The sequence below is a fragment of the Hyaena hyaena genome, unplaced genomic scaffold (assembly GCF_003009895.1).
Source record: "Hyaena hyaena isolate Hyena2069 unplaced genomic scaffold, ASM300989v1 scaffold_116, whole genome shotgun sequence".
In the NCBI taxonomy this organism is placed as follows: domain Eukaryota; kingdom Metazoa; phylum Chordata; class Mammalia; order Carnivora; family Hyaenidae; genus Hyaena; species Hyaena hyaena.
Window position 1 is genome coordinate 3,262,689 of NW_024080748.1, and position 25,358 is coordinate 3,288,046.

The following is a 25,358-nucleotide window of genomic DNA, read 5'->3' on the forward strand; positions in this document are numbered from 1 at the left end:
CCCAGCTCGGAGGCGGGCGCAGCCGCAGCGGGGGCCCGGGCGCGAGCCGGGCGCTGCCGCCGCCCGCGGTGGGGGGCGGGCCGGGGGCGGGGCGGCCGGGGCCGCCTTCCCGGGCGCGATCCCCGAGCGCAGCACCCGGCGCTGCCGAGCCACCTCCCCCGCCGCCCGCTAGCAAGTTTGGCGGCTTCGTGCCCGGCGCGCATCGGGATCGAGGCGCAGTGGTTTCCTTCTGGTTTCCGCGCGCCCCGTTTGGCGGGGACCCTCGGGAGCGATGCCGAGGGATGTGATTTTAGTTGTGTGGTTGTGTGTGTGCACCGCCAGGACAGGTAAGCACGGCTGGGCGGTCGGAGGCATCCCGGGGAAGGTGGGGGGGGAGCCGCGCCTCGGTGCCCAGAGCCGGCACAGGCGTCGGGAGACCTGGAGACGAGCTCCGCGCTGGTCCGGGGAGGGGGGCGAAGCGTGGATGGGTCCCTCGGATCTCTCTGCCCTGCACCAGATAACACGGTGAGAAGTGAGACTCACGGGCTGGAAGATGCCCCCGTGGGTGCCCCCTTTCTTGGAGACGCGGCCTCGAGGACGCTGTTGTGAGGGGCGCGGCCGGGCCGGCGCACCCTCCGGCTGCTAGTAACCAGCTTCCGGGTCGAAACCCACAGCAGGTTCAGCCCGCAAACCCCACAGCCCCCGAACTCGACAGGTGCGGTGGAAACCGCCCTCCCTGTGCCGGGCTGGGTCGGGAAGGGCCGGCGGTGAGAGTCGCACCCGCAGAGAGAGCGCTTCCGGCCCGCGGGCGGGCGCGGCCGCGGCCCGGGCGCGGGGTGGAGGGCTGCGGGCGAGCGCCGGGAGTGCGCGGGCTCGCGGGTCGGCTCCGGACTCTCCCCAGGGGACTCCGGGAGCGTGCTCTCCCCCTACACCCTATCCCCGAGGACTGGACGAATAATATTAATCCGGGGGAACTGGAAACCGTGGAGACAATCCAGGGAGATTTTCTCAAGCTCCAAACCAGTTTTTCCTTGCTGTAATTGCGGTTGGGGATTGTGGAGGGCGGACCAGGAGAGCTGGCGTGATTTCTGAAGTCCCCACTTGGCTCTCCCTCCAGAGACGCAGTTGTGAGGACTCTACGGCGCACCTCCTTCCATCCGCTCCCACTCGCCCCCAGCCCTTATATCTCCTGGGGTTTGGAGACCCCTTCTCAGTCGTCTTCTCCACGGGTCTAATAGTAGAGGAGGGAAGGTGGGGGGTGGGTGGGGTGGAGTAGGCGCTTTATGGGCCAAAACGCGGCTCTCCGATGCGGGGGATGGGGGCGGGAGCGTGGCGAATTTTTATTCCTGTGCTAACCCGCATGAGTACGCGCTGTCGACTTTGCACCCAGAACCGGCGTGCAGTCATTACTCTTTTCTTCCTTTACCACTCGCACTTACCTTTCCTAGAGCCACAGCCCCCTTCTCCCGCTAGGCAGCAAGTTTACCGGGAAAGGGCTGGGCAGGGGAGCTCCGCTTCGGTTGGTCCACAAGTTCCCTCGGCTTGCGCCCCGGGCGCCCCTCTTGGGCAGTGAGCCTGCCTGAGGATACGAAGTTGGGCTTCCTGCTGACCTTTTCCGTTTCCCCAGCGGGGTAAGCAGCTTTCCCTTTGCTTCATGGAAGAGGGAGTGGTGTGGACTCTCCAGGGACAAAAGGAATCCCCCTCCCTTTCGTATCTTCATCTGAGCTTCCCAAGGCTGCAGAGACGCCAAGGCTCAGTCTAGCCTAGAATAGTTGCTTCTTGGGTACATCGGGATGGGCTAGTCTTTTAAAACCAAGAGCACATTGGAAGAAATACGCTCCCGGAAGATCAGGACGGGCGAGGCTAGGGCAGAACATGGGCTACCAGTCCTGTGCGGGGCGAATCTGGTGCTGGCATTTTATGGAGGAATGGAGAGAGAGGGAGAGAGAGAGAGAGAGACAGACAGACAGAGAGACAGAGAGAGAGAGACAGAGAGAGAGGAGAGACAGAGAGACAGAGAGAGACAGAGACAGAGAGCAACAGAGAGAGACAGAGAGAGACAGAGACAGAGAGCGAGAGAGACAGAGAGAGAGGGACTAGATGGGAGAGGGGGCAGCTTATTGGTCATTTCACATCCTCAAGTGCACATCATTACTTGTATGCCTAAATCCTTTGTTCTCATTAGGCCTTTGAAAAGTCCGCAGAAAGTGCCTCCATCCCGGCATGGACTCTGTGTCCAGGGTGCATTGTTAGTGGATCCCTTTAAGAAAACAGTCTTTTCGCCTTCCCCACACACCAATCTCTTTTAAATCTTGTAATAATTCTGTTGTGGGAAGATTCATTCATTCATTCATTCATTCATCCATTCAAAACAGTGGAGCGCCTTGCTGGGTGCCAGGATTGCTTGCTTATGCAAAAAGAGGAAGCAACTTGGTCCTGGACTCCCAGGAACTTCAAGCTTAGCTGAGAATCTAGGTAGAAACTGGAAAGCATTTTTATTCTACAGATTGATGGGGGTTGGAAGAAGAGGAAGTGTCAGAAGTTTCAATCAAAGAAATACAGAGGAGGAACGATAGGGATGGATTTTGAGGAGGGGTGGTTGGTGGTCCTCGAAGGCTTTAATCAGGAGGTGACATTTGAGAGTTGTGTCTGGAAGGCTTTATAGGTGGGCAGACTGGGGAAGGCATACCAGGCAGAGGGCACAGCCTGTACACAGGCGGGGACACATGGTAGGGTCTGCCCTATTGGTTGTGACAGTTGCTTAAGGAGGTTGGGTTTTCTGTGCCACTGGCCCTTCTTAAACACCAGAGGCCACATAGGTCTGCAAAAATTCTCAGAAGAATCAGGATGTTCGGGGCGGGGGTGGAATTGTATCTCAAGTCTTTCACTTACAATTTCTTGTGTCCTGAAGGAGCATGATCAGCAGTTTTCTGGGGGCAGGCTCTTTGATTTACCCAGAAACCTGCGTCCCTGCATCAAATATCCCTCCTCTTTGGTAGCAGAGGCTGGCTGGTGATTAGTTTATCAGGATCAGAACAGCCGCTCGGAAAGTTTATTTGTCAAGTGGGACAATTGTTGTCTGGGCTGTTAACAGTCCAAGTTGAAATAAACATGTGGTGCACTTAGTGAGCTTCTCAGATATCAACACCTTTTAATGGAAATGAATAGATGATATCAGGCACATTTTAATTAAAGCAGCACCGCCTTGCAGTAGCAGTTACATATGAAAAGATCTACTGGTAGGTGTCACAGGAAGCTGCTTAAATTGCTCATTGTTCAGGGAACTTGTTTTAGAGAGTTAAATGGAGTCATGATAGGAGGTGCTGTTTTCCAGTTCTTGTTATTTCTAGGTGAAAAATAATTCTGGATTTGCAGGTCCATCACTAATAATGAAAATTTAGAAGGCTACAATAATGAGAGTGATAAAATATTATGTGCATGGCTTTTCCTCCAGTGGCTTGGAGGTGTGAATAATACAAAATTCCCTTTCCAGTTTCTTTAGGGCCCTGGTTGCGGGCGGGGGGGGGGGGGGGGGGGGGGGGGGTCGGGGGGGATGGGCAGGGAGCCCCCAGGGCCCCTTTTGCTGCCTTTTGCTGCCACCTGCTGGTAAGGAGAGCTTTTCTCTTTGAAGCACCTCCCAGGCTATTCATTAATAGCCTATGATTTTATGAAATCATAAAGCTGTGAACAGAGCCCCCAACCTTCAGTAATTATGTGCAGTATTGGCCTGACTTGGAACAAGCCTAGAGCATATTCTTCAAGGATATTGCTTTAGGGGTATTAAACATCTTTGTAGGAGTCCAGGGGTCCAAATCCGATCAACTGGTTTTGAAATCCTGCAGTTAAATGAGGTCTTGGAGCATCTCAACACAGCGTCTGTTCCTCTGTGTTGACGAGAAGAAAACAGCTGTCATCATGGACAGTGAGCTGGATTAGATTTGGAGTGAGCCAGGCCCTGGAGGATTTGCTGGGGAACTTAGGCCCAGGACGCTGATCATGTGCTGAGTGGTTTTGGGGCCTGAGTACTCCCTGGGCAAGGCTCTGGGGTGGCCAGCCATAGCAGGTGTCCTGGGAGATTAGGGTGGAGGCTCTGAATCCTAAAGACAGGCCTCAAGTGCATCTGTGATAGTGACACATTGCCTTCCAGGTTTAAAAAAAAAATGTTTCTTCCTTAGAAGCTTTTTATCTTGCTTCATTCCAATTCCCAGCTTCAACCATTTGTAGAACAGTTATGGCCAAAGTAGAAAACTTTAATAGAGATTCCTTGGAAAGGGCAGGAGCTCCATGCATGGACAAGAAGCAGAAACATTAAAAAAGTTATTTTTATGGAACTAACACTCTTCTACTACAGAAGGTCCAGGAGAGGCCATGTAAGTGCTACCTTATTAATAGGTTTTCTGATTCCCTTGGCAATGTGTAAAGTGTTTACATATCCTGCTATCAGCACAAGGCGTTTTCATCCTGAAGGAGACCAATTAAAGGGAGAGAAGAAACCTGTATCTGGAAGCTAATTGAGTTCTCTTGCTCTGTTTTTATGGGATATTCTCATAACAACTGCAATACAGTTAGCTTAAAGCCAGGGAATCCCTTCACTTGTGGGCTCAAGGAGGAAGAAGGAGTGTAGACTTAATATTTAGATTTCCCAGAGCACAGCCAGAGTGAGATGTCCTTCTGGGTCAGTTGGGTATGTGCAGGGATTGAGGGGAAGGGGGCCACCTGTAGATTTTGTGCAGTTCTGGCAGAGGTGAAGACCAGGGAGCTGTCTAATGAGAGACAGTAGCCGCAAAGCCCAGCTGGGCACCAGGTGTGTCCTAGGAGTGATCCCGTAGTTTATGTGGGAACAGGAACCTTATGATGGAACCTTCTGGGGCTGGGAGGTTCCCACATAAACTATGGGGGAACATTATGAGGCTAGGAGGCACGTATGATCATCCCCATTTTATAGATGAGGGAACTGAGTCTCGGAGAAGTGAAGTGATTTTTTCCAATCACTAGAAGGGGGAAGAGACAGGACTGAAATGGGCTCTGGGTTCAGTGTTGTTTCTGCAACACTGTATCTAGTCTGAGTGTGCTGTATTCTCATTTGGGAACGAGGAGCCAAGGGCACCGATGGGGTGTGCTGCCAGATCTATAGAATCTGTTTGGGTACCTTTTAAGCTTGTCTAGTTGCAGGGCTCCTAGTGTGGGAGCATTTTAAGAATGACAGTTATAGTGGGTCTTTAGTCCCTGCTTAGGTCAACTACTGCCACAATAACATTGCGTAACAAACTATCCAGAATTCAGTGGCTTAAACCATTTATTCTGGTTCATGAGTCTGTGGGCTGTCCTGGTCTTGGCTCATTTAGGTCAGACTTGGCTGTTCATGGTGCTACACTCAAGTGGGGTGTCTCTGTGTGTCTCCGTTTCTTTGGAGCAGCGGACCAGTAGAGCCATGTTCTTTTCATCATGGCATAGAGACACAAGAGAACGAGCCCGACCACACAAGCACATTCAGGCCCCTGCTTGTGTAACGTTGCTGACATCCCAAGCATCCCCATGACCCACATGGGTTGCATGGCCAGGCTCAAAGTCAAAGGATGCGGAGTTTACTTTTACTCTAGTGGAAGGAACTGCAAAGCAACACAGCACAGGGCCTGGATCTGGAAGGGGTAAACATTTGACTCCCAATAATTCGGTCACCCACAGTTTTTAAAGATTGTTTCCTTGGCCCGAATACTGTCCTGTCCTCTCGTGGTATCCCCAGAAACGCATATTGCTCTGAGGTCATTGTCACCTAAAACAGTGACACAGCATCTGCTCATCATTTAATTAATTAGGTTCTAAATTCAGAGCGTACCAGATGACAGGCCCTGGGTGAGGCACTGGAGCTACAGGGACATTTCCTGCTTCTTGTACGGCTAAGGACACATTCTCCAGATCACTTTCCAAATTCCTAGCCAGAGAAAGACCAGCTTGGAGGTCCTCTGAGATCACTCTTGATTTAATTTCTGCCAAATAGGTGTACAACACTATAGATCAAACTGAAATATTAGTTCTTTTCCTGCCCTTTCAAGGTGATCACAGAACTGCTGATGTCTGAGCTCACGTTGAGAAAAACATCACCAGTCTTAACTAGAGGCTCAGGGTGCTATGACTTGGGCCAACAGACGCCCGTCAGCTCAGTGCTTCTTTGCACAGAGCAGGTGTTCTGGGATCAGTTTTTGCAAACTGAGTCTGTGTGAGGGATGAGCAGGTAGGATGGGGACCTAAGTGAGATCATGATGTGAAGTAGGAGCATTCCCCCCCCCCCCCCCCCCCCAACCCAAGCCCTCCAGTGATTTCCTATTGCAGTTAGAATAAAGTCCATCTCTTTGTCAGGCTCAAAAGGAAGGGTCTACTCTTTGGCCTNCTTCTTTGCACAGAGCAGGTGTTCTGGGATCAGTTTTTGCAAACTGAGTCTGTGTGAGGGATGAGCAGGTAGGATGGGGACCTAAGTGAGATCATTGTGTGGTCTTGCTGCTCCCCCCCCCCCCCCCAACACAACCCAAGCCCTCCAGTGATTTCCTATTGCAGTTAGAATAAAGTCCATCTCTTTGTCAGGCTCAAAAGGAAGGGTCTACTCTTTGGCCTCATTTTCTACCACGTTCCCCCTGCCCGCTCTTCTCTACCTGTACTAACTTTTCTCTGTTTCCTGAACGTGCCAGGTCTGTTCCTGGTTTGCAGTGTGCTGTTCTCCACACCTGGAAAGCTTTCTCCCCAGATCTTGCCGTCGTGGGCCCCTGCAGGCATTCACATATCTGCTCAAAGGAACCTTCCCTGACCGTTCTTTCTAAAGCCCCACCCGAGTTGCTCTGTATTCCATCACTCTGTTTTATTATCTGGGTAGCATTTATTGCCATCTCAAATGATCTTATCTATTATTATTATTATTTGGTCCTCTGTTTACTCCTTACCCCAGGAATGCATACTTTATGAGGACATCTCCAGTGCCCAGCAATGCATATTACATAGGAAAACTCAGTAATACCTGTTGAAAAGGTACTGAATGAATGCGTAAATGCAGAGTGAGTAGAAGGAAGAGTTGTTTTTGGTAAACTGGTCTCATAAGTGGCCGCATTCGGAAGGGGGAAGCTTGAACCTTTAGCTTCGAGGACAAGGAGAAACCTGACAGAAACGGAGAAGGCAGGTTATGTTCTGTACCTCCAGTTTAACCCTTCGTCTGCCTTGGCAATGACAGGCTGCAGCTAGACCAACCTCTGTTGCGCAGCAGCTCCTGTTTTTCCTCATAGGAAAAGAGTATGGAGAGGGTAGATTTCCTTCCCCCAGTCTGTGGAGGAAGGGGTGAAGGTGGGAGGGCTGATGAGGTTGTAATAGCTGACGATGTCCTGATGAGCATTCACTCAGTCTCTGTGGGACAAATCGGGTGTGAGCTTTCCAGATCTTGCCTCAGCAACTGCATTACCAGGAGACAAAAGTTGACAGCTGTTGCTGATTAAAACATTTCTGACTGTGCGATCAGGATGGCACTACTGAGATGCTAAGTGTAGAGACACGGTGAATTTATGAATGGCTGAAACACAGTCCCTTACAGTGATCTCTAGCCTGATGAAAAATGTAATTGGAAGTCACTTTGCAATCACAAGTGTGTCATTGCACAGAATACTCCCTGGGTGAGAGAAAGCCTTAGGCATTTGTCTTTCTTAGGTAAGGCTCACGGCTGTATTTCACCAGCCGTATTTCACCGTGCTAAGGTTCTCCAACATTGTTATCTGGGTATTTAACTTTCAGGAGTCCCCCTGAGGGAATTCTCTGGTGTTTCTCTTTTTTGGTCACTCCCTCCAACCCCCTTCTCCCACAAGGGCAGGATCCCTCTGCTTTGCCTTTTCTGTATCACAGATGGTTGGGCCTGATGAATAGGGAGCTCTCTGCGGAGGTGTTTTCTAGTGACGGTGGTGTCAGGTTTTGCTTCTGCGTCAGTTTCTGAAGCAGGTAGATCAGGGCTACTATCCTGCATCCTCAGTCCCCAGATCTTGAAAAGCTTGGAAGCCCAATGTTCCCTCAAAACTCATGTCACAGCAAAAGCTACCCCAGAGCCAAACTCATCTGGTGGTGAAACTTGACCTCAAGTGATATGAGGCTACGTATAGTCTTTGTTTAGCCAACTAGAGGAAAACATCATACTTTTTCCTCCAGAAATACTGTATTTGATTATGGGGTACTGATTCAGTGTTTGCTTAGGGTGTGAAATAAAATGTAGGATATAGGCCATATAGTAACTTTCTAGCATCTGATAATACATTCTGAATCTGAAACCTATTTGGCCCTGAGGATTTTGGATAAGGGATCATCAATCTGTAATGAATGGGGAGTGAGGGTGGGGGAGGGGACAAAAAATGTACAATATCACTAGGCCCTTGGAGCAAAGAGTTGCCCTCCTTTTCCACTCTGGAAGGTAGCATCTCCACGCACTCATCACTGGCTTCCTTGTATACCGTGCCGCTCTGGCCTCCGTAATTCCTGTTATGTATTGCCGCCAGCAGTCTATATTTGAAGCGAAGACAGTTCTTTGTTTTTTTTTCAGTCGTGGGCTTCGGGACGGACCCTGACCTGCAGATGGATATTATCACGGAGCTTGACCTCGTGAACACCACCATTGGAGTCACTCAGGTGTCTGGATTGCACAATGCCAGCAAAGCGTATTTATTTCAAGGTAAAGGCACCTCCTCCTTTGCACGGGGGCAGGGGGCAGAGCTTGGGGAGGAAGATCTGTCTGGAGAGCGTTCATGTGGTGTGTGTTTGTCGGAAGATCATCTCTGCTATTTCTCTTGTGTTATTGTCATAAGGAATGTTCGGAAATGCCATAGGTGTTCAGATAGTCGAGGGGTGTTCTGAGGGTGGGCACTAGAGGCATGATTGTGAAATATTTGGTTTGGTGGTAAAATATTTCCTTGGGTATTTTGCGGGGGGAGGGAGATCTAAAGTTGATTGAAGTTGCAAAGCCCTTGAAAGCCATTGGCCAGGAATATTGTTTTTTTTTACATGATATTTCTTTATTTGCTTTCTATATCTTTACCTGTACCTATTCTATACCTACACCTATCCTTATTCATCTCTCTCTCTCTCATTTAATGGGCACATGAGCACCGAGGATGTTTTATGGCTGCATTCTCCTAGGGGTGGAGCTTACTTGGTTCTCAGTAATCAAGGGAGTATAGTATGTTTCTTAAAAGCCCACTGCCTGAGATCCAATGTTAACTCTGCCAACTTAGTGGCTTTGAGACTTTGGGCAGTCACTTAGCCTAACTGTGCCGATGTCCTCATCTGAAATACTAGTACCTACCTCCTGGGGTTCCTACAAGGATTAGAGGAGCTAATCCATCGAAGTGGTTAAAACAGTGTCTGACACATATAGTGGATCCTTAATAAGTACAAGCTGTTCGTAGGGAACTCCTGCTCTGGACCAAGTAACACGCTAATAATAGGGTTACCAGTTACCAGTAGGAGTGAATAAGATGGGTGTAGCCCCTGTTCTAAAATAGAATGAGAAGAACAGTCATCACACAAGGAATTATTGGATTGCAATCGCTGTACTTACTGAAGGGGATGTATAGCTTGCCAAAGAGTAGTACAGGGAGAAATGGCAGTGGTCGGGTAAAGGTTACCCTGAAAATTGATGTGTCAGCAGAGACTTGAAAAATGAATAGAAAGCCTGGTGTAGGAAGGGGTGGGAGTTCACAGCATTCTGGGCAAGGAGAATAGTATGTATGAAGGTCTTAAGGCAGAAACCAATAGCAGGGTGTGTAGTGTGGTAAGGATGGTCATTGGCGGGAGAGGCAGGCAGAGGCTGGGTTACACTGGACCCTGTAGGCAGATCTGATATTTAGCTGATATCCGGGGGTTTAGATACGCTGATGAGTTATGACCCGTATCCATTCTGATAGGTTGGGAGGCAGTGTATACTTGTTAGCTACTGAAATTATTACCCCTGCTTGGAGCGCCAGCTTAGTGGTCTCGTACTTTACTCTCAGTGCGGTGGGGGGCTTCATGGAGCTTGCTGCAGGGAAGTGACCTGATTAGGTATGATAGGCAGGCAGCTTGGCTATTCCTCTATGAAAATTCCTGCCAGGGTTCTTTTAACTCAGCCTTTTGTGAAGATGGCAAAAGGATTGTTTCCGAATGACTGGACCAATATTAAGGGATGAGATTTACATATTTACTGTGGAGACAACTTAAGCCTAATGACATATAATAAACTTACAGACATTATATAATGATCTATAGCAAGCCTATGGATATGTTAATTTCCATTTCCTCTTACTAAAGAATTGGTGAAGTCCCTAAGCTGGGTATGGTTAAGAGTATACAAGACGAGATTACTTTTTTTCTTTTTGCATCGTACAAGATCTGCTCAATTACCATGCTTCATGAAGGCAGAAGTCGTGTCTATTTAGGCACCCCTACATCCCTAGAACCAAGTACCATGCGTGACATGTGGTAGGTGACAAATACACATTTTTAACTGAATTAAAAATTCCTCTGTCCAATATGCTCTGTAAAAGGCTAATTGCCTCCTTTACTCATTATTCATTTAATTATTTATTTATTCCACAAGTGTGGTCTTCCTAGGCCAGACATCTGTTGATTTGTGTGCTCTGTGCTTTGGCAAACTACCTCTGGGACTTCTAGAAGACTCCAGCCATGGGGACGGATTTTCACTTCTTTTGGGGGGAAGAGTAACTTCATTATGGGAGGTTGACTGAGGAGGACTTGCCCTTAAGAACGCTTGTGGTTGGTTGTATTGGGCATACCTGGATATCCAGGGTAATCTCTCCACTTCATAATTAAATCACATGCTAAAATCCCTTTTGCCATGTAAGGTAACATGTTTATGGGTCCCGGCAGTTAGGACATGGACATCTTTGGGGGAGTATCATTTTGCTTACCACACAGTCTAGGCTCTCTAGCCTCCAAAGATTAATTTCTGTCCCACACGCAAGATACATTTACCTCATCCCAGTATCTCCCAAAGTCATAACCCATTATGGCATCAGCTCAGAGTCCAAAATCTTATCCAGTCTGGTCAGATGAAAAATTCCAAATCTCACGATCTAAATAATCTAAATCAGGTGTGACTGTGACTCTGAGTATCATACATTTGGGGACAAAGCCCTTCCCCATAGGTGGATCTCTGAAAAGTGGGAAACAGGTAATCTGCTTCCCAAATACAGTGGTGGGGTAGGTGTACGGTGCCCGTCATAGACAGTCCTGTCCAAAGGAAGGAAATAGAAAGAAGAGAGGGGCCAGGAGTCCCAAGATATTTTGAGATCTAGCGGGGCAAACTCTGTTGAGTTTCAGGGCCAGAGAATAGTCCCATGTGGTCCTTGGCTCTGCCTTCTCGGCTTGTGACTCATTCCTTTGAGTGATTCTTCCTTTCTCAGCCAGGGTAGCGTGTGTTTGTGGCTGAGTAGTTTTATCAGCCTGTTTCCTGCCTGTAGAATTTTGGAAGTCTGTCAGCCTCTTCTCGTTTCATCCTCTGTCAGTTTTCTTTAGTCCAAGTTGGCAGTGTTTCTGCTGGTATAACGTTCTCAGGAACATTTAGGGGCCTCCTGTCCATCAGACATGAGGCTCCCCGACAGATCTATCTTAGATAGATCTCTGTTCCAGACCTGTGCCAAGATGACTGAGGGGAGCCATGAGTCACATACCTGATCTCTTCAGAAAGCCCTCCTGTGATTGAATCTTCTGAACTTTCTATTGTCAGAGGCATTAACAGAAGGCTGTTCAGCTACGCCTGTGGCTTTTCCCCCAGAGCAGAATTTCCTGACAGGGAATCTCCTAATTTTATCATCTTTTGTAGTCCGAATAGGCTGAGGATTCTCCCAGTCATCAGGCCCTAATTTCTTCCTGCTTGTCAGCTCATCCCCCCATCTCTTTTTCCTCTCATCTTTATTATAAGCAGCAAGGAGAAGCCAGACTACACATTCTACACTTTGCTTGGAAATCTCTAAATGTCCAGGTTCATCTTTTCTAAGTTTTGCTTTCTACATTACTACAGGGCACAATTCAACTAAGCTTCCTGCTACTATGTAACAAGGTCCTCTGTCTTCTGGTTTCCATTTCCTTTTTAGCCCTTACCAGCAGTATAAAAAACAAAGTTTATTTATTTACTTTGAGAGAGTGAATGCATGAGCAGGGGAGGAACAGAGAGAGAGGGAGACAGAATCTCAAGGAGGCTTCCTGCTGTCAGCACAGAGCCTGACATAGGGCTGGATCCCATGATCCGTGAGATCGTGAGCTGAGCCAAAATCAAGAGTTGGACAGTTAACTGACTGAGCCACCAGGAATCCTACCAGCAGTATTTTTAATGTCCATGTGTCTACTAATGGTCTGTTCACTGTGATTTAAGTATTCCCTAAGATGATATAGGTTTCTGTACCATGCCCTTTACTTCATTCTGAGTCCTCACCTGTGGGGTCTTCAACATCCGTATTTCTGCTAATAGTCTGTTCATAGTGGTCTAGGCTTTTTCGATCATGCCTCTCAAAATTCTTTCAGCCTCTCTGCTCATCATTCAGTGCCAGAGCCACGTCCACTTTTTTAGTTATTTGTGACAGTAGCATCCCACTTTCAGGTGCCACAGTCTGTGTTAGTTTCCTCATGTGGCTGTAACAGATGGCCACGAATTTAGTGGCTTAAAAGAGATTTATTATCTTATAATTCTGGAAGTCAGAAGTCCAAAGTGGGCTTCAGGAGGGCTAAAATCAAGGTGTTGGCAGAGCCATGTTCCTTCTGGAGTCTTCAGTTTATTGTCTTTTCCAGCTTCCAGAGGCTGCCATATTCCTTGGGTCATGGCAGGGTCATTCCAACCTCTGCTCTTTTGTCCCATGTCCCTCTTTCTCTCTTTCTGTTGTCATGTTGTCTTCTCTGACATTGACTCTTCTGCCTCTTTTTTTCCTGTTATGGGGACCCTTACAATTATATTGGGCTTACTCAGATAATCCAAGATAATCTTGTCTCAAGATTCATGATGTAATCATATCAAGTCTTTTTTTTGCTGTATAGGGTAACATATTTACAGTTTCTCAGGATTAAGAGATGGACATCTTTTCTGGGACTGGCAGGTGCCTAATTTTGTCAACCACAGGATGGTTAACACTGTTGGGCTGCCCTGTCTAATAGCAATGTAAGGTGAAGCCTATCTATAATTTTAAGATTTTAAAATTTAATTCATGTTAAGTAAAAAGAAACAAGTATTATTAATTTTAGTTATATACTTTATTTAACCCAGTATACTAAAAACATTATTTCAACATATGGCCAATATAAAAATGTATTAAAATATTTTATAATTTTTTACAAAATCTATTTTGTATTTCATACTTAAAATATATATTGGACACTAAATTTTCATCTGAAATACTTGATCTATATTTAGATTTAATAAAATTTGATGTTGAAAAGTAGATTTGCCAAGCTATTCAATACATACTCCTGTATCAGATTTTAAAAATTAAACAGCTTTACTGAAGTACACTTGACATATTCTATAATAATAAGCTGTACATATTCAGTTGGTAATTGACCTATGAATATACCCATGAAACCATCACCACAGTCAAGAGAATGAACATATCTATCACCCCAAAAGCTTTCTCTTTTTTCCTTTTGTAATCCCTCCTTCCTGTACTTCTCTGCCCTCATCCCCAAGCAACTACTGATATTTCTGTCACTGTAGAATAGCTTGCATTTTTTAGGATTTTATACAAATAGAATCATATAATATGATCTTGGGTCTGGATTCTTTCACTGATCATAGTTATTTTGAGATTTGTATGTGGTGTGTCATGTTCAGTGTTTTTATTATAGACAGTGTAGTTGAGTCTTTTATTTGTCCTTTTGTTCTTTTTTACCCAATAAAACATTCTCTATATATTTATCAAGGTATGTAGACTCTTCATAGACTATTCATGTCATTGTTGACATGTTTAAATGTGTTTGTGTGTGTGTGTGTGTGTGTGTGTATTTTAACATTTATTTTTGTGTGTGAGAGAGAGAGACACAGAATCTGAAGCAGGCTCCAGGCTCTGAGCTGTCGGCACAGAGCCCAGTGTGGGACTTGATCCCATGAACAGTAAGATCATGACCCGAGCTGATGTCGGATGCTTAACCGACTGAGCCATCCAGGTGCCCTAACATGTTTATATTTAAATGTATCTTTTTTCTATTTGTTCAACTTGTTCCATCTATTCTTTGTTCCATTGTTTTCCATTTTTTGGCTTCTTTTGGATTAATTGAAGTTTTTTTTTAATGATACCTTTTAATTTCTGTGGTTGGCTTATCAGCTATAACTCTTTGTTATTTTAGTTGTTGCTTTAGGGTTTGTAGTAGACAATATTAGATTATTTCAGTCTACCTTCAAGGGAGAGTGTACAACCTTCTGTATATTATAAGAACATTTCAGTTGTTTACTTTTTCCTTTCTCACCATTGTTCTCTTGTCATACATTTTACTTCCCATATGACATTATTATTATTATTTAATCAGTCAATTATCTTTAAAAAAATGTTTATTTATTTATTTCTTAGAGATAGAGAGAGAGTGGGGAAGGTGCAGAGAGAGAATCTCAAGTTTGATTCAGGGTTTGGACTCACAAACTGTGAGATAATGACCTGAGGTGAAATCAAGAGTTGGATGCTTAACCCACTCAGCCACCCAGATGCCTGAGCTAATTATCTTTTGAACAGATTTAGATGATAAGAAAATCAGTCATATATTTACCCAGGTAGTTACTCTTTTCTGTGTTTTTCAGTTCCATTTGATATTATTTTCATCTTCTCTGAAGGACTTCCTTTAACACTTCCTATTGTGCAAGTCTGCTGGTGATGAATTCTTTTGGATTTTGTATGTCTGAAAAAGTATTTTTGAAAAATATTTTTGCTGGGTATAGAATACTGGGTTGACAGGTTTTTTTTTTCTTTTAGTACTTTAAAGATTGATTCAGTGTCTTCTCGCTTACATTGTTTTCAACAAGAAATCTGTGTCATTCTATCTTTGTTCCTCAGTAGGTAATTTTCTTTCTCATGATTTTAAAACTTTCTCTGTATTATGGATTTTGAGCAGTTTGATTATGATGTACCTTAGTATGGTGTTCTTCATATGTTTTTCTATGTGAGATCTCTTGCACTACACCAAAAAATTTGGAAAAAATTTGGCCATTATATCTTCAAGTATTTTTTCTGTCCCCATCTCTCTTTGTTAGGCATTCCAAATTACATGTATTCTGTTCCAGACAGAACTGATTGTCTGTTCATTTTAAAATTATAAAATTTATAAAATTTATAAAATTATAATTATTATAAAGGGAGATAATTATCTTTTTATTATTTTTGATAGTTTCTATTGCTATACTTTCAAAGTCACTGAACTTTTCTTCTGTAGTTTCTTTTATTAGTATAAATTAGTGCTTTTTAAAATCTCATGTACTGTAGTTTCATCACTGTAAGTTGCAGTGTTGACTCTTTAAAAAATGTTCCATGTCTCCATTTAACTCTGAATAGATGGAACACAGTTATAATAACTCTTTTACGTGTCCTTGACAGCTAATTCTAATATTTGTATCAGTGCAAGGTTAATTTTGATTGGTTAATTTTTCTCCTCATTACTACTTCTTACATGCCTGGTAATTTTTGACTGAATGCCAGACATTGTTATTTTACCTTGTTAGTGCTGCCTATTTTTATATTCTTATAAATATTCATGATATTTTTCTAGGACACAGTTAAGTTACTGGGAAAAATTTTTATCTTTTTGGATCCTACATTTAAGGTTTCTTAGATGGCCAAGAACAGTGCTAGTGCTAATAGCTAGAATAGAACTAATTATTTCCCATCACTGAAACAAGTCTTTTTGTGTACTCTACCCAATTCCCTATAAATTGTGAGATTTTTTTAGCTTAAGTGGTGGGAATAGGATGTATTCTTAGTCCTGTGTGTATGTTGAGCACTTATACCTTTGGGGTTCTGGTTCTTTGTTTTTGAGTAGTTTTGTCACATGTATGCTATCCACTGAGTACTGATCTCTCTGCTGTCATCTCCTCTCATGTATATTGTCTTGTGAAATCTAAGTGCCTTGGTCTCCCCAAACTCTCAGCTTCCTCACCTCAACTCAGGGGAGTTGCTGGGCTTTGCCACCGACACAGCTTGGGGACTCTGTTGGAGCAATGAGCTTGTAATTGTAGGACTCATCTTCATTGGTTTCCATTTCTCAAGGATCACTGCCCTTCACTGACTGATAACCAGTATCTTGAAAACTGCTATTTCATTGAATATTCATTTTAAATTTAAATTCAGATTAATTCAAATTCAAATTCAAAATGTATTTCCTCAACCGCACTAGCCATATTTCAAGTGCTCAATTGCTGTATGTGGCTAGGGTTTATGATATTGGACTGTGCAAGTACAGACAGGCTCTGAGATTTTACTGTTTCACTATACCACATTTAATGTGGGCATGTTACAAAATCCTATCTTTCTATTTAAAAATTTTTAAATTAAAAAATGTTTATTTTATTTTATTAAAAAATTTTTAAAAATGTTTTTATTTCTGAGAGAGAGAGAGAGAGAGAGAGAGACAGTGTGAGCAGGGGAAGGTCAGAGAGAGAGGGAGACACAGAATCTGAAGGAGGCTCCGGACTCTGAGCTAGCTCTCAGCACAGAGCCTGATGCAGGGCTCGAACCCACGAACTGTGAGATCATGACCTGAACCGAAGTTGGACGCTTAGCCAACTGAGCCACCCAGGCGCCCCTAAAAAATGTTTATTTGTTTATTTATTTTTTTAAAATTTGTTTTTAATGTTTTATTTACTTCTAGGAGAGAGAGAGAGAGAGAGAGAGAGAGAGAGACAGCGTGAGAAGGGGAGGGTCAGAGAGAGAGGGAGTGATAGACTCTGAAACAGGCTCCAGGCTCTGAGCTGGCAGTCAGCACAGAGCCTGATGTGGGGCTCGAACCCACGAACCGCGAGATCATGACCTAAGTGAAAGTCGGACGCTTAACCGACTAAGCCACCCAGGCTCCCCAAAAAATGTTTATTTTTAAGAGAGAGAGAGAGAGAGTGAGAGCAAGAGTGCCGGCACAAGCTGGGGAGGGGCAGAGAGAGAGGGAGAGAGAAAGAATTCCAAGCTGGGCTCTGTACTGTCAGTGCAGAGCCTGACTCAAGGCTTGATCCAGTGGACCATGAGCATGACCTGAGTCAAAACCAAGAGCTTGATGCTTAACCGAATTCGCTACTCTGGTGCCCTCAAAATTCTATCTTTCAATATTAATATATGATAGCAACCAGCAAGCTACTTAAGCTCGTTACCTCAGAATATTTCCACTTACTCACTGATAAAATGGGATAATATATATATCTGCTGTATATGGTTATAGTGAAGATGAAATAAATTAATACATATAAAGTGCTACACCTATAGTTGGTACATGGTGAGCTCTCATTAGATGTGAATTCATACATCTTTAAATAATAGAATATGACTGTGGCCACCTTCCCCTATGTGTTATCATCTGTCTTGTGTGTTGTGAGTGTCAGATTTTAACCTGCAGAGGTATATTGGGACAATGGGAAAAGCAGAGGATTGGGGAAGGGGCAGAAGATTAGGGCTCAGAACTTTAGATGTAATAGTTTATATCATCCTCACTGCAACCACATAAGGTAAGTACTTTTATTGCCCCATTTTGTCAATGAGTAAATGAAAATACCTTGAGGGAGTACTTAGGGGTGCTAGTGGATATATCACTTAATGTTCTCAAGGGTCAGATTCCTCATCTGGAAATGGGCAGAATACATAGACTGAGTGTAAGAACTAAATGACAAACTATAAGAAAGTACATTGAAATGTGTAAAGTGTGAAAAACAAACTCATCATTCTTTCCTTCATTTATTTTTATTTCTTCTCCTGTTCACTATCCTAAGTCCGGCTCTGACTTGATGTACATTAAGGGAATGAACACCTTCTTTTCATTTGCTAGCCTATTAATAATATTGATGAATTTAAGTAGAAAGCTTGCTTAACTGGAAACACTTTTAGCATACCAACTCCAAAGCCTGATAGGATTTATTTGGGGGCTAGCCAGGCTTTTATGATTGTCTTTGTCACTGCCTTCCTTATATACTGCAGAGAATTGAATAAGTAAGATTTTTTATTCACTTCTTACTTGAAACAAATTATATTTTATTAGGAATTGGGGATGGGGGTAGAGAGAATGAATGGCTATGTGTAAGACTGGGATAGATCTTTTCTAAGCTGAAAAACATCCTAAATACCAGCTTTAGAGTTTCAAAAGTCATTTTGGAATACCACTGCTTTGCCTCGAATGGGACTCAGAGAAGATCTGAGGGTTTGGAACTGTACTTCTCTCCCTGACCAGCAGTGCCTTGGTGTTAAGTAGTTTGGAGGATGGGTCTGTCCATCAGTGTCTCATTTATCAAAGTGAATTAGAATATGCATGTGTGCAGGTTCCTTAATGTGTCGCTTTTTTTTTCTTTTGTCAGTAAAATGCTACCTTTCAGGAGTTCTATTTTAGAAGAGTTTCTAAAGAAAAAAGTAGTATCTTTCAAGTAGCGTGTTTACTGCAGAGGCTAACATGGGATACTTCCAGAAGATGGAGGCTTTTAGCACCTATTGCATTCTAGGATTTATGCTAGACGTTGTGGGAGACACAGATGAATAAGGCAAAGATCTTGACCCCAATGAGATTACAGCCTAGAAGGGCAAACACAGAATGCCCTTGGACACTCTAACTTAGAGGAGAGGAGAGCTGGCTTGTTGTGGGTTATAGAAAAAGTCTCGAGTGTGTTGAAGAGAAAGTTCTCACTGGATGGCCTTTGGAAGACTCCCTGGAGGAAGTGGTACCTCAAGCAGACCTTGAAAAATGGGGAATTGAATATGTAGTTTGTATTTATAGGTGCACTGCTCATGTGCAATCATTTTCACAAAAAGGTACTTGAAGCTTGAGTTATGGCTCTTAATGCTTAGAAACTCTGAGTAAGATGGAGTTACCCAAAGGGTTTGTTTAATGCTGATCTTCCACATTTCCTGCCACCCACTATTGCTCAAGTCTGAATTGTTTTTTCTGTTGATTGGATGCGCCTAGTCACTAATTACCTCTGGGAGCATTGACAAGGCAACCTCCCTTTGAGTGGAGTGATTTAGTATAACTCTGCATTTAATCAGTTAGTGGAGCGATTCAATTCACATACCAGCATCTCTCAGATGTGGGTATTTCTGCTCTTGCCAAAATAAAACTCAAGCTGTGGGAATGGAGAGGGTTTTTCAGGTTCCTCTCTGGGTGAATTAATACCTGCACTGGCATATTCTGGAAAATCACTCAATGGCTATATGACTAAATGTGTATCAGAGAGAAAATAAATAATTTCCTAAATCTGCACACTTCTAACATCTGCAGTTACATCTGTTTTCTCAGTCATGTTCCTTCTCCCATCCAATAGTACATTAAGGAGAGCAGAGAGGAGAGAGACAGCAGAGAATGTAAAAAGATAGTAATTCTTTTAGAAACTTCTATGTATGTGCACCAATTCCAAACTAACATATTGACTTTGAGCAAGTTACTTTACCTCGTGGAATGTGTTTTCTCTCCGGACATTGGGTAATAATATAATGTCTATGATATAAAATAGTTTAAGGGTAAGTTTAGATAATATAAATTCATTGTAAGCAATAAAAGATTAAGTATTAATCAATATTATGATTAAGAGTTCAGCAAATATACACTTCTTCATTAAATATTTAGTAGATACCTACTATGTGCTAGGCCCTCTTCCAAGTATAAGAAATGTAACAGTAAGCAAATTAGATGAAGTCCAGCTCTTGAAGGGAAACAGGCAATAAACAAATAAGTATAAAGTAATTTCAGATACCTTCATTAATTTTTTAAAATTCAGATAACTTTAAACAATTTATTTATTTAAATGCAGGAAAATATTTCTGTGTTATTTTTCCCAAAGAGCATTTGCAATCACCTATTGTACTTCGCAATGAGGATGGATCACTGTTCTCTGAACTGGATTTTTTTTTAAAAAAGAAGGATTATCTGGGGCGCCTGGGTGGCTTAGTCGGTTAAGCGTCCGACTTTCGCTTAGGTCATGATCTCATGGTTCGTGGGTTCGAGCCCCGCGTCGGGCTCTGTGCTGACTGCCAGCTCAGAGCCTGGAGTCTGTTTCAGTCTGTGACTCCCTCTCTCTCTGACCCTCCCCTGCTCATGCTGTCTCTCTCTCTCTCTCCTAGAAATAAATAAAATATTAAAAAAAAAAGATTAAAAAAGAAGGATTATCTCAACTTGTAAAGTTTATTTGTCTTTTAGTCCTTCCCTCAGCAGTGTTACTTTTGTACGATTTTCATACCCATTGAACAGATAAAGAAACAAGACCTAGAGAGTTCCAGTAACTTGCATTATCTGTAGTGACAGACAGGGGATTTGAACTCACGAGTCTATGCCTGCAGAGTCTGTGTCTCAGGCCTGCTCCACCTCCAGGCTGTTTTTCCCTATTATGTGAGAGTGGGAATGGATAAATAAATGTAATACGATGAGGATCCAGCTTCTCTTAAGAGAAACCAAAGGACATCTGCTGAAATCTCTTTGGCAGGTGTTTTAAATCCACCAGGGCAGATGGTAGCTTGTCCGTTGGTGAATTTCATTTAACAGAATTTTATGATTCTTCCACTGGGTGGGGCCTGCTGAATACTTGCAGATGAATACCTGGCGACTCACTTGGCAGCCCAAAGAGAACTTGCCAGAAATTTAGGATTAACCATGGGGCTACACTTAAATATGTATCCATTTAAAATGTAGTGTGTGTGGCCTTTTGACCAGGGCTTTCTTTCTTTCTTTTTTTTTTTTTTATTATTTTTTATTTTTTTGTAGGAGAGAGAGAGAGAGACAGCGTGAGCAGGGGAGGGTCAGAGAGAGAGGGAGTCACAGACTGAAACAGGCTCCAGGCTCTGAGCTGGCAGTCAGCAGAAAGCCCGACGCGGGGCCCGAACCCACGAACCGCAAGATCATGACCTAAGCGAAAGTCGGACACTTAACAGACTAAGCCACCCAGGCACCCCTGACCAGGGCTTTCTTGAGGGACCCTTGTTGGGAGAATTAGATCAGCATTGACAGCAATGCTCTATGATGAAGGCTGTGATTCTTAATTGGGATTTGTTTTAACATATTGGGACTAAATTCTTTTTTGTGGGAACACATCTCTAAAATTAGAATGTAAATCAGTGGAAAAATATGATTTGATATGCAAATATTTTATTTAAATACAACTTTCCCTGGATGTAGCCAGTGCATGAAGCGGAGCCAAGATGTACTAATAAGCTAGGCGGGCTCGGCCCTCATGCTTATGTTCTGGTAAAAAATAAGGCACATGAGCTGCCTGGTGGCATGGGGTTGCACGGTAGGCTCGGGACCCTGTGCCTGGGTACGCAGGTTCTAGCATGGTTCTCTCATTGACTGCTGGTATATTACTTAACTACTCTGAGCCTTGGGTCTTTAAAGTCATACAGTTTATTTTAAATGTTTATTTATTTTTGAGAGAGAGTGAGAGAGAGCGAGAGCAAGAGCTTGAGCAGGGAAGGGGCAGAGAGAGAGGGAGACACAGAATCTGAAGCAGGCTTCAGGCTCTGAGCTGTCAGCACAGAGCCTGACGCGGGCCTGAACGCACGAGCTGTGAGATCATGACCTCAGCTGAACTCGAATGCTCAACTGACTGAGCCACCCAGGCGCCCCAGATTATACAGTTTTTTAACTTGATTAGGAATTATTCTGCCAAACAAAAGAAAAATCTGAACAAGCATAAAGGACAATGTAAGTAACAATGCTGTCGCTGTCCCCTTGAATCAGCAGATGTTAACATTTTTTCTGTTTGCTTAGAGCCTTAAAAAACATTACAGAATAAGTTGAAGTCTCTGTGTTCCCCTCCCAGTGCCTTTCTTCTCTTAACCTCCCTAACAGCCTTCACTAACATGGTTGATGAGTACTCAGTTCGTGTGAGTGTGTGTGTGTGTGTGTGAGAGTGTGTGTGCATGCGCATTACCACATTTATATGTGTTCATATACGAGAAGTATAATAAGGAGGGCATATTTATAGTGGCTAAATGTATAGTCTTGGGAGCCAGACTGCTTAGATTGAAATCCCAGCTCTCACTGTTACTAGCCGTGTAATGTTGGGCAAGTTCTTTAACTTCTCTTTGCCTCATTTTTTTTCCCCATGTGTGATATGGGGATAATAAAGCATCTATCTCTTTTTTTTTTTTTTTTTTTTTTAAACATTTATTCATTTTTGAGAGACACAGAGAGACAGAGCATGAGCAAGTGAGGGGCAAAGAGAGAGAGGGAGCATCTATCTCATGGATTGTTCTCTAGATTAAATAAATTGATTCATATAATGCATTATAACATTATTGGAAAGATAGTGAACATTCAGTGAATAGTTTGCTATTGGTTTGTGTGGTTTAAACATAAATGGCGTCATGCAGTGTGGATCTTTCTGAAAATTATTTCACTGACCGTTCTTCTTTTGAGGACATATAGATCTAGTTCTCAGTTTGAACTGCTGCAGAACACTTCCATGCACTCATCCATTTGTCAATTGACGGAGACTTGGCTTGGTTCAGATTTTTGACAGATGATATTTCAGTGTGCGTTGTTGTGCATGCCTCCTTGCCCTTGGTTTTTAAAGTCTTAGTATATATACCTTTCCATAGAGAGCATTCTTTAAGGGAATCCTTAATTGTCCAACAAACCATTTGTCGTGTCCTGTGGCTGGTCACCTCCAGTGACGGCGATAACGTTGTATCATGAGTCCGCTCATATTGTTTTTGGGCTACTTTCTCAGAAATAATTTAAAGGAACACAAGTTTTGGCTTAATGGAATGCCCTTCTATTGCTCCCACCTAAATCACTCCAGTCACATTGGCCATCTTTCGGTTCCATGAACACACCATTCCTCGTTGAAGAGGCCTGGAAGACCTTCTTGTCCCTCCCTGCACTTTCTGTACCAGCTCTTATTCTTAAATGTCGCTCCCTTAACGAGCCCTTCTCCTACTATCTGACCTATGAGTAAGATACCTCTCTCTCCCTCTGTTTTGTTATCAATCACTACTTCCTGGTGTTTAGTCCTTCAGAGTTCTTACCATTAATTGAAATGATATATTTCTCTTGGTTTCCTTTAACTTTGTCTCCTAGTCGATCATAGATCAATCTGTGTCTCTGCTTGTTTTGTTTTCTGTTATAAATCAGTACCTAGCATGATGTCAATGCCTGGCACTTATAGTTTGGCACTCAAGAAAGATTTGTGCAGGTAGAGGCCACAGAGTACGTGTATATCCTCTTCCCATGAAATAGACTCTCAGGTATTTGCAGGCAGTTTTCAAGATCTTTCATGCTTCAGGCTAAACAGCTTTGATTACTTCAGCAGTTCCTTATTATGGACTAAGACCCCACAAAGGTTTGTTTGTGGGGCCTCACTTACTATTGCTTATCTCTCAGTTCTCTCTTCATGATCTTATGCTATTGGTTTTTTGGATTCATGTTTGTATCCTTATGTTCATCACCATTAGATTTTATTACTATCTAAAAAGGAGAGGGCTGGGTTAAATCACCAAGGTCATTTGCAGCTCTTAAAAATGGAATTGGTGGGGCACCTGGGTGGCTCAGTCGGTTAAACCTCCGACTTTGGCCTAGGTCATGATCTTGCCATTCCCGAGTTCGAGCCCCACGTTGGGCTCTGTGCTGCCAGCTCAGAGTGTGGAGCCCATTTCAGGTATTGTCTCTCTCTCTTAAAAAGAAACATTAAAAAAAATGAAGTTGGCTATTCCAGAACAGCATTGTCCAATAGAATTTTATGTGATGATGGAAATGTTCTGTATTTGCACTGTCCAAGACAGTGGCCACCAGCCACATGTGGCTAGTGTGCACTTGAATTGTGGCTACTATAACTGAGAAATTGAATTTCAATTGTACTTAATTTCAAGCATTTTAAATTTAAGTATCATACCATATATGGTTAGTGGCTACTGTGTTAGGCAGTACAGTTCTGGAGAAAAACTTTCAGAATATTAAAAGATGAGATGGTGTGTATAACATATTTGGAAAAACCAACATGAGGATAGACTGGCCTATTCGGGGTCACGATTCATTGACTCAGTGGTCTTTTATTTAAAGGATTTTTTTCTTTCTTTTTTTCTTTTCTCACTGAGCATTTGCAACGTGCTGGGCATAGAGATTCATCTGTGAAGAAGTCAGTCTTAGCCCCTACTTTCATGGGACTTTCTCTCTGGTGCAGTGGTCCATAGCCCTGGTTTCACATTAGAACCATTAGAACTTGGGGAACTTGAAAAAATTCTTATGCTGAATACCAACCTTTAAGAGATTTTGATCCACATATAAAATGAGTAAGTCATGGGGATGAAAGTACAACACAGGGAATATAGCCAATAGTATATGATAACTTGGTATGGTGACAATGGTAAGTCCACCTATTATGGTGAACGTTGCGTAACATAGAGAATTGTCTAATCACTAAATTGTACATGAAACTAATCACTAAATTGTACCTGAAACTAATATAACATTGTGTGTCCACTAAAATAAAGAAATAGAAATCAAATATTTATTTGATCTAATGGGGGGCCCCACATTAGACTTTGATAGTCTTGTAAAAACTCTACTGTGAACCTCATTGGTAGTCAGGGTTCAGAATCCCTGGTCTAGGGGAAAGTAAGTACCCTTCTTGATAAGTAGGGGAGAGCATTATGTGTAAAGTTCCACTTTGATGAGGAGGTTTGCTGCATATTTTAAAATCTCCCACTTGATGCCCACTTGACATGACTCAATCCTTCTTCCTCCCTGAAAGAAAGCCTTCAGCTGCCTGAAACATGGTGGTCCATGAAATCAATTACATAGACTTATATGTTGTGTAATGGTGTCAGGTCTGCAAACTATCCTCAAGCTATAAACTCTCTCTCCTTTCAAAATGTTATTATTGGTCTCCAAACTGGATTTCTCTGCCTGGAGCTTTTTTTTTTTTTTTTTTTTAAATCTATAGCTTTTTTCTAAATCTACAGCTTTCAGTTATTCAGATTCTAGAATTTGAGACTAGAACTCAGCCCCAGTGGGCTGAGAAGAGTGAGGGACCAAAAGTTGATGAGGAGAAAGGAATGTTGGCTTGGAACCTTCGAGGAGGAAATTTATGGCTATATCACTCAATATGGTGTGGGTGTTGCTTTGGCTAATAATGACAAGGATTGGCCTCTTTCTCCATGTTCATCATGGAATGTGCGGGGCTTCTGGAACAGGCTGACAGAGCATCCTTTTTTTTTTTTTTTTTT

General features: G+C 43.3%; 1 protein-coding gene across 1 annotated transcript in view; it reads left to right on the plus strand.

Annotated features, from left to right (window-relative positions):
* The first annotated feature begins 271 nt into the window (after positions 1–271).
* The window catches only part of LOC120234781 (protein kinase C-binding protein NELL1-like), a 241,379-nt gene continuing 216,292 nt past the window's right edge, over positions 272–25,358 (plus strand). The window contains exons 1-2 of the mRNA XM_039236746.1: positions 272–326; positions 8,540–8,668. Coding sequence (XP_039092677.1) covers positions 272–326; positions 8,540–8,668 — 184 coding nt within the window. The remainder of the gene's footprint in view (positions 327–8,539; positions 8,669–25,358) is intronic.